General features: G+C 40.6%; 1 protein-coding gene across 4 annotated transcripts in view; it reads right to left on the bottom strand.

The window, feature by feature from the left end:
• LOC124155721 (uncharacterized protein ZK1073.1) overlaps positions 1–15,874 on the bottom strand; it is a 382,687-nt gene extending 366,813 nt beyond the window's left edge. For 2 of the 4 annotated variants that reach the window (XM_046529778.1, XM_046529777.1), the window contains exon 1: positions 15,485–15,870. In XM_046529778.1, the coding sequence (XP_046385734.1) occupies positions 15,485–15,568 (84 nt within the window). In that variant the 5' untranslated portion in view covers positions 15,569–15,870. Of the gene's footprint in view, positions 1–15,484 lie in introns of all 4 variants that reach the window. The other 2 variants (XM_046529775.1, XM_046529779.1) reach the window with 2 other exon arrangements.
• Positions 15,875–19,582: the final 3,708 nt, after the last annotated feature.

Raw genomic sequence — 19,582 nt, 5'->3', positions numbered from 1 at the left:
AAAATATTATTATTATTCTAGTAGAAGTTGTCAAAAAAGAAATCCGCTTTCGAAAAATTACGTTATCGACGACTAGGAATGGTACATAAGTCGATTAAAACATTAATTAAAGACGATACTTTACCCAAAGGTTACCTTGACTTGAGTTGCCCAGGGGGAAAAATGTCGATTTCATCTCATCCCATCCAAATGAATAAAAGTCAAAGGTGATGGCATTTCAGCGCCTAAACCGGTTATAAATCCCCATTCAAATTACAATTAATGCGTTTCCTTATTAAAGAAGGCATAGGTACTGCTTTGAATCGATACTGTTGTCATACCAATGTGTTTACCTGCAATTCACCTTATCACCAAGTACAGAAAAAAACCATGTTGGTGGCGGAAAAGGAAATATACACATATATGTATTAAAATTGTCATACGCGTGAAGTGGGACAACATTACTTGAGTACCCAGGTGACAATCCAGTAACAAGATAATTGATACCCAAGTAGCTAACCTCAACTATCTAAATACCTCACTAACTACAGCAATCACTGTGCTCACATTACCAAGATGAATGCAACACAAGTACCTGGCTGAATACCGCCTCCGAATTCATCAGGGTACTGAGTATTGAGTAGTAATATTGGAAGAGGGAAGATGACGTCACCTAACACGAGATTGAAGCGTCAGGACTTTTTGTCAAGTGATGGCATGGAAAATCCGTGGAAAGATTTCTAACTCACTATCGACGTTCGTTTTTCGTTGCTCAGAGTCCACTGCCGACAGGTGATTAGATAATCCAACGACTTCAAAAAACGGCCCATGTATATTAAGCAGGAATTCGGAATGAAACGGATTTTTGTACAGGCAAAAAATCATGGATCTAATGTGTTGCTTCAATTTATTTCTATGAATGGATTTTAAAAGGTGTATATAGTTCCTTCGTGTCATATGGTTGAAGTGCTGGCTATGGTTGCTTAGAATTTGGGGGCAGATATTGTTTTTTTTTCCTTCAAAAATTTGAAGAACGGACTTGAACAGTTTACGTACTTATGGCTTTCATTTTCGATAAGCAGCCTACTCAATAAAAGTCCAAATTCAACAACTTAAAATAAAAGAAAAACACAAAGATAAATGTATCAATCTAAATATGTTTAAAATTGTATATTTGCAGCCAAGTTTAAAAAAATACATATTATATAACTAACTTTATAAAAAAACATCAAAAAATAAAATATATCACACTCAATACATAATACTGATGTGGGTAAAAAAAATTATTGTTGCACATAAATTGAGTTAACGATCTCTGTTTATACTATCGTTCGTATCTATCGACATGGCTTGCCACCTAGAGGAGGAATATTGAAATGAGGTAGGCCTTATGGACGATATTTTAGTTTACTGCCGGAGTTTCTTCACGCGCAACCTTTGGATCACCCGATGAGGTGCAACCCAGTCTGCATCCCAAGAAGGGAAAATGGCACACAGCAGCCCAGTCCCGGTTGGCGACCTCCTCCTCCTCTCCGACTAGACGCTTGGAAAGTTATATTGGAGATCCGCACCACATCAAGAGACTCGACGCAGCGATGGGAGTCGTAAAAGCAGTTAAATTTTACTGCTTTACATTCAATATGACGAATTAATTCGAGGTTATTTTATTTTCTCTCGAGTCAAATCTATGAGGCAATCGTCATATGACATGGGTCAACAGCATTCTGCCAAATGGGTCCAACCAAATTCAGTCTTTGAATCTGTTATAAGGTTACGATTATTAGTGAACCGCAAATTAAAACATGCCAGTTACCTAGTCTATAATGTGAACACAATCATTTGCCGCATCGAAATGCTCACCAAAAAAACAGTGACAAATAAATAAAGATGAATTTGTTAATAAACATACATTATAATTACGATATCCTGCTTATGACAAAACAAAATATTCTCTCTCTTGACCGTGACTCAATTTCAATCAAATTGAATAACCATAATTAAAATTTAAGGTACGTCGTACGGCAGCTGGTATTATCGCACTTGAAATGCATCTTTAATAAATCAACCCAAAATTTTCACTAATGTTAATATCCATCAAAATGTTATGTGCTTACACGGAGCGGCTGTATCAGGCTCACTCATTGTTCGAGGGAGAAATCTCCGAGAAAAGTTAACTATACCCATGGGAAATAGTGATGGGCACAGGGGTGACCTCTCGCTGCATTGTGCACCACCTGGCGGATGCGAAATAAAAAAATAATCGCATTTCACCAAGACGGACGGAAGAGGGAGGAAGGATGCTAGGGCCACCCTTCGCCTTCGCTTGGTCCGGAGGTAATTGATCGTTTCCTGCGAACGGAGCGAAGCGTGATTACAGACGCGCGGACGGGTGAAAACTCGCAACGAGAGTTTCCGAGGTTGAAGGGACTCACTATCTCGGTGAAAAGCGTCGCTGCTGACTATTTCGCATTTCGTTTCGTAAAATGGTGGACCTTAATTTTCCAGAGTGTCCTACAGCAAGGATGAATTTGGGCAGCCATTTTAGGACATTGTTAATTTTAGCGTTGACTACGATTGTCAGGCTCCTTGATTTTCAAGAATACGAATGTTCTTCCCCTCGTTGTAGCTTGCATTTTTCGAACGAAATAGTTAGATCGGAAAACCATTGTAAATCGTGGGAAAAATCTTAAATTTCGCCGCGACAACTAAAATCGTGCACGGAATCCAAACATTATGAAGTCGCGAAGATTTTAATTCGATAAAATGAAGGATACTGAACTATAAAGAAAACAAGGTTGAAAACTACCGCATTCCCCTAGTTTTCATCATACATTCATGAGTTTTCGACTTCAAAAAGGTTTATATTTAGTAATAGCCTCAAATATTTGCACTTTATCGCCTTATGTAAGCATCATGCAATACATTATTTACCAATAAAGACTACATCATGAAAATGCTTGAGTATGCCTCGGAAGTTTTGACATATGTTAGCACAGCGAAATAGACAAAACCATTTGTTAGAATATTCTACATACTATACAAATAACGGACCGTATTTTAAATTCAGTGTAAGGTTGAGTTTTCCAACAGCATAACATACCAATCGCTACTTTTACTTTCCTCGATTATGATTTCCGCCGCGATAGTGAGCTCCCTTAAGAGGGAATTTCGTTAGTTGTGAGAAAGAGTGGTCAGCTAAAAATGATAAGGATAGAAAGACCGGTTTGCAATTATCGGCTGCGTAACTTAGGCGATACAAGACGAGCTTGAGAGCCATTGAGGATTGTTTTGGATAAGCTCTGTAAGCTCTAGCACACCCTGAAGTAATCGCCCATGTCTAAAGAATTTGTCAACACCGAAGCGGATACAGAATTATCCACTAATAAGCAGTAACGACTATAAAGTCAATATATGAAAGCATTTTAAACATTTTCCACTAAATAAATTAATAAATTTGTCAGCGACTCATTTTACCATAATTTGGTGGCAATGAATCCTACGTCACTTTTAGCCAAATTAAACATATTTTAATCAAAAATGTATTCATACTTTTATTTTAATGCACATGCCCTAAAATCATTAGTGGATAAGCAATTATGGAGCATACAATAGTAATTTTACGATTTTAAAACACAGTGTCCAAGAAGATGTGGCATGGAAAGTTTAAATATTCGTATTGTACTCCGTTTGATAGTAAAAGAGACGCATATCCCGACATGTTCAAGATAATGGCATTCACTGATTTCTCTGTGGAACCTCCGCTACGTCGATATATTTCAACCAAAATCCCCGGGTTTCGCGCTCACTCGCGGCGAAAACAATTGACGAACGAGGGATATAAAAGAAAGTTTCGAAGAAGAAGAAGATGATGTTCGGGCTCGTAGCCATTTCGCTCCCTTTCTTCTCCGCCTCTCCCCTTGGAAATCCAGCCCGAAATAAAAATTGCACGTGCCCTTGGGCGTTTGAGTCTCACGGCATCGAGCGCGATGGTTGCTCCGACCGCTGACTGGCCATATCTTGTGCTATCATCTCTTCGCTCGCACCTTCAAGAGGGTTAAAAGAGAAAGACTGGGTGAGAGTGAAAGGAGGGACGTTCATTCTTCAATCGCGCTGATCTCTTCCCTTCTTTTTTTTTCTCGTGTCGACCCTGAAAAACATCAACCCTTTGTCTAACACTCTCACCTTCTCACTACATCGATCTTTTCCTCTCTCTCTCTCGCCTCACTCTTAAAACCCGTAGCGCCACCTTCTTGAGGCGAAGGGACTTTTTAATTAGCGGAATTTCTCGCCAAAAGTCCACCGAGATTTCGGCTGAGGGCAGCGTTAATAAATTTAAGGGTCGCCGAGTTTACGTTACGAGTATGGGCACGACGGTAAGAGTACACATTGTTACAATCCTGTTAACTATTGAGCTTTCGGCGGTAATTTAGGGAACTAAGCGACAAGTAGCTCTATGACAGGTATTAAAAAGTAGTTACTACTTTACTATTACTGAATCGACCTACCTGTCGACAGTGATAATTGAATAGATTATGTCGAAACCGAGGTCGAAGACGTGCACTACGGGGAAAACTCAAGAAACTGAAAATGGAATAGTTTACAATAGCATAGGGAATCCTACATTAATTAATACCGCAAGACAAAAATGAAATGGATTATTCCGAAAACCTTTAGGGAGGTATACAAATTCTGTAATGATTTTACCGACCAAAAAAAGCAGTAGGTATATATCAACTCTGACGTTGACTACTCAAGATAGTTTTCCCTTCCAGTAACATGAAGGGATCGAAATCTTTAGAATTCTTGATAAAATTAATTGGGTGGAGTAAAACAAAGTTCATTTTTCCAACAAGGTTAGTGTTTCTTACGACTTCATTTGAATTATACGGATTTATACTAATTCAATTCTCGGTGAGAACAATGATGTAATATTTTATGAACAATGACATAATGAGGTTATATTTTCGCGATTAACGGGAAGAAACACTTTAAGTGGAATAGGGTAGTTTCCTTCATCAAAAAAACGAAAGGCATTGATTGCGATTCGTTACCCACCATTAGTGTATTCATAATACACAAATTATTTGGTTTTAGAAATACCGGTTTAGACGAATGGCAAGGGTCAATTTTATCCTCATTTGAAAAAGGCCAGATTGGCGCCCATGCGATGCCACTCCACGTGACGTCACAGGGACCTAGTTTCTACACGAGTAGATAGGAGTTTTACATCGTCTGAGGTTACCAATGCATGCATGAGGCACAGAGCTCAGGGTAACATGTCTTAATAATCACCTATTAAAACTGGCTTAGGTCGGAAAGTTTTCCTCGTTTGATAAGGTATTAATAATCCTTATTTAAGCCAAGCGCTACCAGCCAGCATGGTACTCTGCTACCTGCTAGCATCCTGCGTCGTATCAGCGCTCAGAGCCTCGCCCCTAGGTCACCTCACTTGCGGCAGTGGGAACCAGAACGACGTCACACGGGAGTTTTCCCGGCATTCATACTTACCCGTCGCATTTTCGCGCGCTTGAAAATTTTCACTTTTCATTTAATCGCGAAAAATAGATATCGTCATTTAAAAATCTAAAAGCGTGAAATGCGTACTCCAGGAGTAATAATCTTTCGATTTAGGCAATAAAAAAATAATAGAAAACCACCCTATTGGAAACACTCTGGGGATGTCACACAAATTAAAAACGGGGTTATCGTTTCACATCTGTTTCCATGGGAAAAAAATAGCTGAACCAGGAATGTACCTAATTATGGATCTTCGGCTTTCCGAGTCAGACTACAAACCGCTATAAGCAATCCCATACTCTCTAAGCCTTACTAAATTCATCTGGCCATATAAATACAAGAGCGAACACAATTTCTTTGGATACTGCATCGTGTTAATATTCAGACACTTGTCCGAATGCGTTAATACATGTCCATGTAATTATCTAATCATTCTAATTCCGTGTATTCGTCATGCTTTTACTCATTTAAATAAATGTTAATCCGACACCAATTACTTCATGGCGTTTCAAGGAATACAAAATAATACAAATTTTTGGTACACCTAGAATGGTAAAAAGCGGGGCAGTAGTGATGGACAACAACGATGGTGTCGGCCCCGGTAAATTCCTCACCTGCTGTTCCTGAGTTCATGGGTTCGAGTCCCTCCTGAGAGGGTATTTCGCCGTTCAAGATATGGGTGTATGTAAAAATCTGATGGTGCGGTCCCTAGCACAACTACGCCTTCTAGGATTCCTGGGCCAAAATGGGCCATGGACAGAATCGTCTGATTAAATAATAAAAAAATAACTTCACGGGGTTACAAGGGCCAAACAAGAATGTAGAAAAAAACGCATATCGGACGACCTTAGGGCGCATCCATCCTTCACATAATCTATCCCGCGGACCAAGTGAGCCTCTCGGCTGGGGGTAGAGATGGTGTAACATGGTACGAAGAAAGATCTGGCAACATTGAAGGGGGGATATCTCTCCCCCAGCCCCTTACTCTACGGCATTGTTATGGGTCGGAGTGCTTCCTTGCGAGGAGTGCCGCGAGTTGGAGTGCATCGTGGAGGGGAGGGGCGCAGGAAGACGAGGGGATGGGGGACACTGTTTCCCTGGACAACCCCGATCGCTTGGGTACGCGGCGTAGGCGGTAACAACAGTAGGAAAGACGGCGATGTACCCTTCTCCATTATTGAGTTGGCTGCGAATTAAGGAGGGGAGTAAGGGACGCAGGGAAAGATTCGGAAAAGGGGAAGAAATTCGGAAGCAAAGGGGAAGGAATGAAGGGGAGATAAGAGTCGGGTAGGGGTACGTGCTACAGCTACCATAGCACCGGAGACTGAAGTATCCTCAGCGCGCCACATATCGAAGCAATGAGAGCGCTTGTTGTGGTTCGAGCAAGGGGCCTGCGATCTTTTTGGATGTACTTTTTGGAATAGCAAGATTCTGCTAGTAAAACCTGTGTGATTTTCCTCGTGTTTCACTGCCGCGATTATTCGAAGAAATCATTTACGCCCTTATAATCCTGATTCATACTTTCAGACTTGCAGAATAATCGTATAATCTAAAGCCCTCACATATAGTAAAATAAAATGAAATAATTTAAAGTCATTGAAGTCCGATGCGTACTTGCAGACTTGCAATGTAATCGTAGCGGATCAGAAGGAAGGCCTAAAAGTGTAGATGATGTTATATTTTGTATGCATGCACCAGATAACTGATTCCATGATATTTATTTTTAAGAACAAGTATATCAGTCTCACCATTCCGATGAGAGATAATTTCCACTTCAGGGGGACAAGGAATCGATTTAGATAAATAAGGAGGGAGCCTAGAACAGGCACTCAAAGCAGGGATGAATGAAAATAATAAAGGCATTAAATCAAAACTGTTACATATATCACTGCACAGAAAAAGGAACTATGAGGACCACATAAATGCTTCATTAGCATAATCTTTTGTCCGCGAGGCAAAGGGAAGGATCCAAAATAGCTCGAGAATGACCTTGATGTCCACTTCCCCATGTCTCTATCTCCTTTCATGTTTATAGCAGTCCATCTGACTCATGATCATGCCATTGGAATATCAACGCGGTCTAATCGCCGCCACATTGTAATGTAATCAAGAGATGAATGAACTGGGATCCCAAAGCGTGAACAAAATGCTCCGCTGAGCCTCCTCGCGATCAACTTGTATCCCATGGGAAATTCACTCTTAGCAGGATAACCAAAGTAAACAAATAGGACGCATAACTTCAGAAATATAATATTGATCAGTTATGAAAAAAATATTAATTAAAATAAGTAATATTATTTTTTCAATGATGCTGAATAACATTAAAATGATGATGCTGACAAAAAAAATAAAATGGGTCTTTTTTTAAACCATGGTTCTGTTCTTCTCATTAATCCCATCAAATTCTCCGGAACAGCTGATGGAAATCAAATTTAGCTATCATTCGATAACATTTACACAGCTTCTCCGTCCACTAACTTCCCAGCCACCTCATCTAAGGCATGTAAAATTAATAATTATGCTCAATCTCCTCACAATCCTAAAAAGAAAAAGAAAACGTTATGACAATGACGATATAACGAATACATTAATGTTTGCATAGGAAATAAAAACTTAAAAGTCTTTTTAGGTTTTTTTGGCTTAAGAAACCAAACATCAAACTATGGCGTGGTGAAAATTTAATCACACGGTGACATTCCTCTGAACCTCATAGTTAAGCATAGGAATCACTCCCACTCTCCGATCGCATTTTTCCCTTTTCCGAGACTTACTAAACACTAAAAACTTACTATGGCATCTTGAAATATTCTGAGTACATTGAGTCAGCCGATTTCAATACATCAGTATAAGAATTTTAACTCGGATAAAATAATTATTGTGACTTCATCTTCGTTATCGTCTTCGTGATCTTCTTCGTCATGCATAAATTTTGAAGATGATAGCTAACGTTTTCTTTTTTATTATTTATATTCCACTTCCACTACCTATGTTACTTTGACTTACAAAACATTAATCAAAATCGGAATACATGCACCCCCGAGGAATGAAAACAAATACATGCGGTGGATGTACCAACAAAAAAACAAAATTTAACCGGCTGGCGACAGTATACTGTTACAACAGCTCTATGTTATTATGAGAGTCATGATATCTTTGATACTGAATACTCTGACAGCAGAGTATTCAGTAAAAAAATTCCATGTGAAACAGAAAAGGAGCTATGAATGAAAATTTTTGTGCAAAAAAAAATTTTAAACTCAGGAGTGTGGCACCATACCATACAGAAATAGTAATAGCAACAGAATTAGAGTAAGGCTATGTAATACGTACACTCATGACACAACAGAATACAAATAATATTCAATATTGCTTATGGTAAACATATTTTAACATCTCGTATAAATATTCCAATTGACTTCAATGATGCAATTTGTAGCGGCAAGTGGTTTTAAATCATCGGGGCGCAACATTTGTAGTATCTCTTGGAAACCTCATTATTTGGTATCGGAACTGGTATTTTATTCCTTGATCTCAATCCATGGAGATAAACGTAAATGAATCTTGTAACATTTCCGCCTCTATGGTAAAACATAAGGAACATACAAATGAGCATCTAACAGAAAGTATATCCAGTTTTTATTACATGCAATAAGTCATGAAAAAATAAATCAGTCGAACGATAGATTAGCGCTCACAAAATCAGAGGCGACGAAGAAGCAGCAGCAGCCAGCAGCAGCCACCGCGGGCATCGGAACGGACGCGCGAGTGTATCGATCATCAGCGAGAGATCGCCACTTTCTCCTCCCGGCACCGGGATGCATACACATTTTCTTCTCGTGAAAGGAGGAGAACGACTCGTATGCACCGGCGGCGAAGAAGAGGTTTCGGAATCACGTTTGGGGGAGGCGAATCGAGTCACGAATCAGGCCACGCGGCGAGAGGGGAGTTGCCCGGCGCACTCGATACACGTGAGCTTCCGCACGGAGCGAGAATCATTCCGGGAGACAGCCGGTGGACGATATCACAGTGGACTCATTAGGCACATAGATTAATCAAGTCGTCATCAATCGTTCAGACCAGGGATGATTTCAATGGTAAAACCACGATTCGAAAAATTTAAATGGAGTATTCTCCAGTCATTCTAAATATGCGTTGTCAACCATAAATGGGTTTACTGAAGTCGCCACTCGCGTCGCCAACAGAGAGTCCGACCCGAAATTTTCTCAGAAATTACTTATATTTAAGCCCAATTTAGCCCACACGTACTCAAAATCTTCAGCACAAGTGACGGTTATGCTAGTGTTGCAGGTAATGTTTACAATTGAATGACTTTGACGTTAACGCGACAGGCACGGAATTATATCATAATTACGGAATTACATAAAATCCGCCGAATGTTTTCTAATTTCTTTTTCCCATGCCTGTTTATCCCATATATATACTTCCATTTCCATCCTTCATGGTTACAAGCATATTGCACGCGTTTTGGAGACGTATTGAATTTCTAATTCATGTAAATTGCAGGTTGGCGGTATGTAGTGTCGTACACAAGTGATTGTTGACACTTTACATCATGTCCCCCACGGGGAAAGCAAGTTGATCGATCTTTAAGAGATCCAATTGAAATGACGCAATAACTGCCTTACATTTTATGCTAATTTTATACTAAATTTATACACAACAATTTATATATTTATACTGACAAACTACCCCAGCCTTTTAAAATTGCAGGAATAAATTGGGTAAATTTAAAAACGAATTACTGCATTCAGTAATGAATAGATGTTAAAATGGTGAAAATGCATAAATACAACAACAGATAAATGGTAAAGATGGTTTTTGTATGAATTGAACAATAAAAGCGTCAAATTTTTGCCACTTGTAGTTCGGACGGTATCATGTGTCTTTCATACTTGACCAAAATATTTTTGTACCACACGATGAAAAACCACAAACATCTCTACCGGCATTGCTAGAGAGAAGAAATAAATATGCATCGCTACACATTTTTGTCTATCAAAAATACACAATATCCAGAAGAGGGGAATAATACCTTCTATAATACAACTTACTCGCACGCTAGTCCGGTAGAGACTGAAAATAAATCAAAACGCGTATCCTTTTCTTAAGTCGGCAAATGATCGCCCGCCCTCCACATTGACCATTTTCTTACACGAAGCAGGTCAAAGTATATCTTCCGGGTGGGTCATCCTTTCAAACATTCTAGTTCAGGCAGTGCGGAAGTGTTCAACAGTAGAGAAAACTTAGTAATGTCAGCATCAGCCGTCAAAATGAAACTTGAACTACTTCTTGGTCCTTCTTTGTCGCTATTTCCTCCCAAAAATTCGCTATGTGCGTCCGTAGGAATTCCTACCTAATCGAGCATGAAACTCGTATGAACGAAACTGGCAACTTGGCCCTAAAAACTTCCATGTCCCAAGGAGCCGAATACTTTTTCATACATAAGAAATTAAGAAACTATTTGTCACTGCTCTTAATTGCTTCAAGTACTTCCTATGCAGATCGAAATTTGTCAACATCGAATGAAAATGCGCAAGTCATTATATAAAATGAATAAAGAACAATATTACCAAAGAATGGGTGATCGGCCGAAAAACATTATTCCAAATACGTTTGCTAAGTTTTAGCATATTTAAGCCTAATTTTTGGAATAATAATTAAAAATAAGATTTTACTCAATACCATAGAGAAGAACATATTGAAAAGAATTTCCACTGTGAATTAAATTTATACCGCTTTTAGCGTAATGATTCTTAGAATTAAAACATCAGCGACATAACATTGCCATATATACGTTGTATTAAGTCATACCTAAGATTACATTGACGAAATTCTTTTTAAAAATTGGGGATTTTCCAAGAGCTACGACTGTTTATTTTCCAAGATAAACCAGAAGCTTAAATGAGATAAGATAGAAGTTTCAGTCACCCAAAAAATATTATCGCAAAACGAGAAAAAAAACCGTCTGGGGTTGAACTCTTCTGGTGCCACATCAATAAACATAAGATAGGGGTAGACGCACCTCCGGGACTACAAAGATTTATCGAATATGCGACAAAAATATATCTTCACTAGCGGGGCAGAAAATCCAATTCACGTAGATTTGTTCAACGGTTCTTCGAACTAGTGGAAACAAAGCAATTTAAAATCAACGAAGCCCTACAGTTGACGTTACATCTTCCCACGAGTTTAGTTTTTTGTGGGTTACAATGGAGGTACAAGGAGACGGAATTGATTGTTACACGTCGCCAATTAATCACTCCCAGGATTCGTGGCACGATGATTGGCAGGACGTATACATTAGAGCGACAAAATGACAGGCCGTCATTAAAAACGTCACATTAGCAGTCCCGGTCGGCGGTCGGAGAAAAAAACGGAATTAAAAACTTTCACGCTCCAACGCCAAGGTGTTGAAGATAGGCTTTAGATAGCATTTTTTATCGACTGTGGAATAACGAGCCAATAAATAAATTTCCAAAAAACACTTCCTGCGTATCGACTAAAGTTATTGAAGGAGCAAGGAAGTAAACAATAGCCTTATTGGTCAGGATATCCTAACTATTAACTTTCTCTGTCAGCATTCACAGCGAAACGACGAGGCGAGATAAAAGTTTGTTTAATCGTATTATATCAATTGAAATAAAATATAAAATCTGGAAAAGTCATTAGATTCCAGCCATCAAGCGGGCATCAAATTCCCTTAATGGATGGCGAGGACTCTAAAATATCTATGCATCAGCTGTTCATTTTGTATCAATTCTTTCAAACTACTCCAGTAATTTTCACCACCAATAATAAATATCATGACGTTGAAAATTCGACAGTTTTTATGAACGAATATAATAATTATTCATTATTTTATGTATTTAATATTCTACGCAAGCTATCCTCTTGCAAGTCACATTGCAACCATTCTGCAACAGCAACTAAGGGCTCCAATCGCAAGCGGATAATCTAGGTACTAAACAAGTCCCTCATAACTTTGATGATCGCATTTAAAACGCTATAGACCCCTCTACCGTCCTTATTGCCTGGAATGACACTGACTCCCGTCAAAACATATCACATCAATATCTTCGTTATGCCATGAATATCGCCTACATTACATAATTTGTCCACGCACGTACGCATAATTGACAAATGAAACGCGGTTCGAATAAGAGTATGATTCTTTCATTAGATTAGAAAGTACCTTAACTTCTGTTCATAAGTGGGACTAACGAGCAACATGCCCCCATGCCGACTATTTAGAATAGTTACGAAAGGGTTTCACATGCATGTAATCTCAAAGGCGTCTGACGTCATTAAATATGCCTTAGTTGTGTTTTTGCGACCCGCGAAATTGAACTATTTGTTTATCGCCCAAAAAAAGGATAATGTTCGCAAAATCTATCAATTCTAATGTTATTGTGTATACCAGCGTACTCATCACATTCATTGTCACAAGTAATGAACAGATTCTGGTAGTTGTAACAAAGCTAATAAAGCTTTCAAGTGTCCATAATCTCCCTCAGAAAACTGTAGAACTGGCCGAGCAATAAGTTTGAAATGATCGTCCTTTGATTTTTTCACATAAGCGAGCAATTCTCCATGTTATTAACCGTTCGCCCTGATGGTTCTGAGTCCAAACACCGCGATCAGAGCGTGAAAACCAGTTAAACTACCCGGACGGCGTCATCTTGCACTGAGAATCTCCTGGAGGCTTCAGGGCATGAGGGAAGGGGAAGATTCAACTGTTGGTACCCGAGGGCCGTTTTTAATCCATCTTATCCATCCACTGCCACCAAAAATAAATCTTCCAGTGACAAATCGCGCCCGGGAATATGTATCTTGATGCAGATACGTTTGGAAAATTCTGATGTAAAAATCATCATAATACGAGTAATAAAATCAAAAAATCGTCATAATACGAGTAATCTCGTAAATTGTTTTTCGTACCATACTTGCAAATGATTATTAACACGGAAATGCGATAATAATGAAATTTTTTATATCAAAAAGACTATTAAACCAAACGAAAGGCGAATACGTACCTTATCACGTACATTTCACCGAGTAACGCATTGTTTGACTGTGATTAAAACACTGATTTCACAGTATTAGTTAAGAGGCTTTGACAGTACACACTCGTCCCCGTGCATTTTCTGCATGGACATCAAAATGATACCCTGCTGACAATTAGAAGGTGATTGGCAGAGGAAGCGTGGTCAAACAGATTCATAACTTTCCCGTTTTGAAGGCTTAACGAGTTCATTTCCGATAAATGAGCAATTAATATCATCCACTCATTCCTCATTTACTGAAGGGTCAAATTATAGCTCGTTTAATAGACAAAATAGGTCCATAAGGACTTTTTAAAAATTCATTTGCAGTCGAATTCCCAGTTACTTTCAGGACGTCAGCACGACTTGAGATAACCACCGCATGAAAACCGGAAGAGGAATGCCGTTCTCCATTCTACGCCGGCCCGACAATGAAAGCCGTGTCGCTGCCCACGCGAAAATTCCGGGTGAAATGTACGAGAGACGATATGAAGGGAGCTCATTCGGCCGAATTGCTCCATTTGAACATCCCCCTTTCTCCCATTCCCAGAGGGCGCCAGCGGTTATTGTGCTCGAGACGATTCGGCAGGTAGCTGTCAACAACGTGGGGCATGAACATGATCGGTAATCGAGATAACGCTTCCATAACGCTACCAAAACACACAATAGACACCTACATGTAGTGCGAGGGTGTATACAGCCATTAAGTAACGTAAAATTTCAACGCCTGCACACTCCAGAGAAACGCACACAAGACTCGAGAGAGCAAAGGCTTATGGATTTGGATGTTCCACCTCCGGCATGTCAGCTTCGATATTAATGACTCATATTGCAGCGAATGCATGTTAATAATGATTAACAGATAAGAATACTTGAAGTCATTACCTTTTTCTTCTCAATAATAGCTGTCCTAAGGGAGATTAATAGCGCTATATGCGCCGTAGAATGAAATTTTATGGGGTTGTAAAAAAATTGGGGTAATTTTTGGAATGTATTGCTTATACCGGCCCGGCGTCGGAGGGGGGGTTTTTGTATGAGGGAGTCATGCGCAATTGTCATTAGGGGGAGAGGCACCCCTGTTCCGAATAGCCAAAAACGGATATTTTGTCTGAATGTAATTTCGTTGCATTATCCTTTACAAGCGATAAGTAGAAGCTAAAAATAGTGTCAAGCAAGAAGAAGAAAAACTGATAGGCAGCATGCAGTGCAAAAGGAAACAAAACTACGAAAGTTTCTCCACTGCTGAGGAAAATTTTGCGGTCTAGTCCCGAGCATAATCCTTCCTATTAGTTGGAGTCATTTGCTATTCCCAGCACATTGTAATCCTGCCGATAAACTCTACAAACTCGCGTATTTTGTTTACATAACTGACCAAACAATAGCATTAAATTTCCGGAGATCATGAGCAATCAATCAAGTTCGTGCGAAGGAAAGGTTCATCTAAACCCAAAGTCAAATGAAAAAAATGATCATCCTCCAAGTTGTAATTGTACTAGAAGATGTAAAACTAGTGTAAATTTTGGTGACTGTGGCGAAATTTCTCTCCATGCTCAGAAAATTACTTTGAAGCTTCGCCATCTTTGAAGATGGGAGTTATACATTTTTACAACATGTACCTGATGGTCAACTGGACTCCATTCAATGACACGCGAAATGTCAGGTTTTTAATGAAGACCCCAACAATGATGATCGACTAGAAAGAAGTGTCAACAAGCATTAAAAATCAATCGACCAATTCGAATGAAAAAGAGCATCGTTGGGTCAAGTAAGTAAGCCCATGGTAATGTTCCACGCCCTCTCGTGAGCTTTCGACCTTTCAACGACCTGCCTGACGCGTCAGGGGTTGCCCTGCCCCCCGAACGTAAGATACAAAAGGGTGAACAGAGAAAGAGATAAGCAAGACAGCGAGCGGGACAAAAACAGACCTTTTCCTCGATGCCGACACTGCTCTTCCTTCCCACGCTGGTCCTCCGACCTCCGTTCTCCGTTGCAACGTCCGTGGTGGACATGGCTCGGCTCACGTACAACGAACGACTCTTGCAGACTCCTCAAACTCCTTCCTCTGGGCACGAACCTCCTCCGTTAAAAAGGACTCGTGCTCGGCTGATCTCTCCAAACAACACTCCCGCACTGGTACTCGGCGTATACCGAAGATCAAGACGAGTGATCGGTATACTTCCACGACTCTTTTCTCCTCTGACAACTCTCGGGTAAATATTCTTTAGCGTCCTGACCGTCCGCCGCACGCTAAAACTCACGGTTGGGGACTGACGAGACGACTGTGTGCTGGGGACCTCGAGAGGGAGTGTAGAGAGAGAGAGAGAGAGAGAGATAGGGAGAAAGAGAGAGTAGGAGGAGGGCTTGAGAGGCGTGCCTCCTCGCCAGCTGCGTGTGCCGGTTCAAAGGGGGCGGGGTGCGGACCTAAATGGGGGTGGGGGACTTGGGCATCGTGGATTATCCTGTGGAAGGGGGGAAGAAGAAAAGAGGAGGGGAAAGAGAGAGAGAGACTCACCAATGTGGGAGAAGTAGAGGGGGGGAGTAGGGGAGGGGAAGAAAAACATAGTGGCGTGGGGTGGGTGGGGGATGAGACTTTTTCTGGCGAGGGGAGGGTGCGGGGGCCGGTGAGATAGGGGCCTGGGGTGGGGGTCGTGTCTCGAAAGGAGGGGGATGGTTGTAACCGTGGAGGGGGATGTCGGGAGACCATTAAGGGTGGGATGGGGGCTGTGATGTGAGTTCACCACTGCCCCCTTCTTGCCAGAGTGGAAAAGTGGCGCGGTAAGGTCATTGAGAATGCGATGAACGTAATGGGATGGGTGAGCATATCAGGGGAGCTACGCAGCCCCTAACTCGGTGCACTCGGCTTGTTTTTATTTTGGTGGGGGCGTACTTGACTCCTCTTTTTGACAGGTACACGTAAAACGTCCGCGACCGCATCGGAGCTTATTTTGACGCCTCTCTTCCAAGTAACTATCATGAAACACGGGCAAGGGTGGATCAAGGTCGTTTTTTTGGGAGGGGCGGTTCACTTCCTTCCGCGGCGCCTTGGTGGCATTCATTACCTCTACCCGATAATGGGTCTGATTATACGAATCGATTTTAGATATTATCCACTTATCTCAAAACTTTGAAATAGAGAAACAAAAACTTGCTTGGGAGAGCCGCCGTAATTAATGCCATTTTTTCTATTTCCCCGTGAATTACGGCGCCCCCTGTTAATCCGCCCCTACGCATAGAATCCTCAGTAGCATCACGCGGCAATGCTCCTTTTCCACCACGATCATCCTCCCGCAACACCATTTCGCAGACGTTTCAATCATACACGGAAACAGATATCCTCCTTTACACACTTCACCATTTACGAATTTGGTCTCCTAGAAAAAAGGTCCCCTAGAAGGCTTCGTGCTTCGTGGGCTAGATGTGGCCAGTGAGCACCTCTTTATGTACAAAAAATAAAAATCGGAAATTTACGCTCATCCTGCCAAGATTTACGTGTGACAACAACCTCCATGTTTTTGATTTTTCATATTTGGACATCGGGAGAGCAGTGGGCCATCAAGCAGTGCTGTTAAATACTAATTATATACTTTTCGAGTTGAAAGGTTTTGAGGTACTTTCCTTGGAGTATGCATTTCATGGAAGTGGTATTAAGTATACATTCAATGATTTGTGATTGTCACCATGAACTTCCTCTTTTTCAATGGTTTGTTAAGTATTTTCGAGAAATATTGCTGGGAAGAGTTAGTTCTGGCGGCCGCCGAAAAGCTCAATTCCATATCTTTTAGGTATTCACTGAGGCAAGCATCTCTAAGCATTTCAGCTTGAGGACCGTATTGACTAACAAACAGCAGTTTGGGGTCCAGCTACACACTCCAGGCCAAATATGATGAATGAAAACGTGCTGTTTTTACAACTATCCATTCCTCGTAAATTGCGACCTATCTTTCCAGGGCACACGTATATTTCCTAATTTTCTTACCAGGCATAAAAAGTTTTCTACATACCGGACGAGATTGCTCCATGGGCCGAATCTTACCAGCGAACCATAGGTTCGACACCATTGCTCTAAGGGACCAACTAACGGTCAGGTTACCACAAATACGCCGGTGGGGTTACCAATGCAGTTCAAGCTCTCTACAGAGGTTAGAATAACGCTGGGGTTAGAGATTGTTTAGTGGAAACAATTAATTAACTGTAATAGAGCAGGTCGAATGCTTCATAATCGACTCTTTTCAATTCTTTATTGAATCAGAGCGGGTCAATGAATATTGAAGTCCCTCACATTGGGAATTACTGAGTATGACCATTGACCATGTTCCCCAGAATGTTTCGTGAAACATAGTCTTAGATGCGGGTTTCTCAGGTTTCCTCATGCATACCCGGTAAAAACAGCGAGATATGTTTCAATTACGCGAGATTTGCATGCATATTCGAATCTGCAGGATTCGGTTCCGTGATACTTTCTAGGCCTGCTTGAATGATTTAAGGGCCTAACTTGCTTGCGATAGTTGCTCTACACTGTCCCAATATTCCGTTTCCACATTTTGTTATTTCTGATTTTTTGGTCAGGTCGGCTTTCCTCTCGCGTGCGTGCAATCATTTATAAAGAAGAAGTCGTAGACTTAGGTCACATGAGCTCTAAAGGCTAAGGTTATGCTGAGCTGTTAGAGATTAACACGGAGCCCATACCAAGAAGGAGTAGAAGCCACCAGAACACAGAAACACTTAGTACACATCGACAATCCCTTTCGTTTTGCGCGCTTATGCATAAAATGTAATTTAGATCACCATTTTAAATTTGTCATTCAGTACGTATGCGAAATTTACCTTAAATGTAGATGTTTTACTTTAATCGCAAGAAACTTGGCATGCGGGCATGAGGTAAAAATAATAACAACAAATTTGTTTAAATCATGCAATCAGGCCATTTTCTGAGTGGAAATACCAAAACGGCAATCCCTTTAAAGAATATTCTCGTCGTTGCCATGAAAATTACGTTTCCATGAAGATGTAGGATCAGAGGATTCAAACAGGTGGAAGAGAGAAGAGCGCTAACAGGTGGCGGTGAGTCAAAAGAACTCTTTCATGACGTAAGTATCTTAGCATCAGTTTCAGGAACATATTGAAGTACAAAATACGGAATAACACAAATTAAAACTAGCCAGCCAACCACACGGGGTTCTTTTTGGAGTTAGTTACCAAGATATAAGTACACCTGGATCCGATAGGTCTTTTGCCCCTAGAGTTTGAATCCAATTTCGCCAGCCCGGTCGAATCCCCGTCCGTCCTGGGGCCGTATTCTGTAACTCCAAACCGATCGGTGCGGCACCGATTCGTCGGGTGCGACGTCACACCGACTCCCGGTAAGAAGTCGTGCGATTCTGTACGAACCCGATCGGTGCGGCACCGACGTGAGGGCGAGAGATCGTCGGTAGCCGTACCGACAGCAAAAAGGTGTCGGTACGGCCACCGACTAGTGGGTTTCATCAACTCCCCGATGCGCATTGAACGTTTTATTTTGTTTTTATCTCATCACCGAGTAATTAATGAGGTTTGCTGCAATGTTATCTTTTTCTGCCCCTTCGAATAGGCCACTATAATTCACTGTGTCAACATCTATATTGATTATCTTGACATAAATATAAGATATTGGTTAATAAACATGAGGTTTGCCACTATATAATGACTTTCTCTCATTTATGTTACCACTTTCACTCGCTTGTAATAGGATTTCTTTCACTCTATCATCATTTATTTGCTCCTTTGACATAAAAAAGATATTTTTGATTAAATATGAGTTTTGCCGCAATGTTATCACTTTATCTCACTCTGAATAGGCAACTATATTATTTCACTCAATCATCATTTGGCGTTTCTCTCGGCATAGAAATAAGATCTTTTTATTTAAGTATGAAGTTTGCCACAACGGTATCTGTTTCTTTCATTTGTAACAGGCAACTTTATTTCATTTTATCGTCAGCCATTGATTCCCTTGGCGATAAAAGAAGATATTTGTTAATAAGTAT

Source organism: Ischnura elegans, chromosome 3 (genome assembly GCF_921293095.1).
Source record: "Ischnura elegans chromosome 3, ioIscEleg1.1, whole genome shotgun sequence".
NCBI classification, from domain to species: Eukaryota; Metazoa; Arthropoda; class Insecta; order Odonata; family Coenagrionidae; genus Ischnura; species Ischnura elegans.
This window is presented reverse-complemented; position numbering and strand designations above follow the sequence as displayed.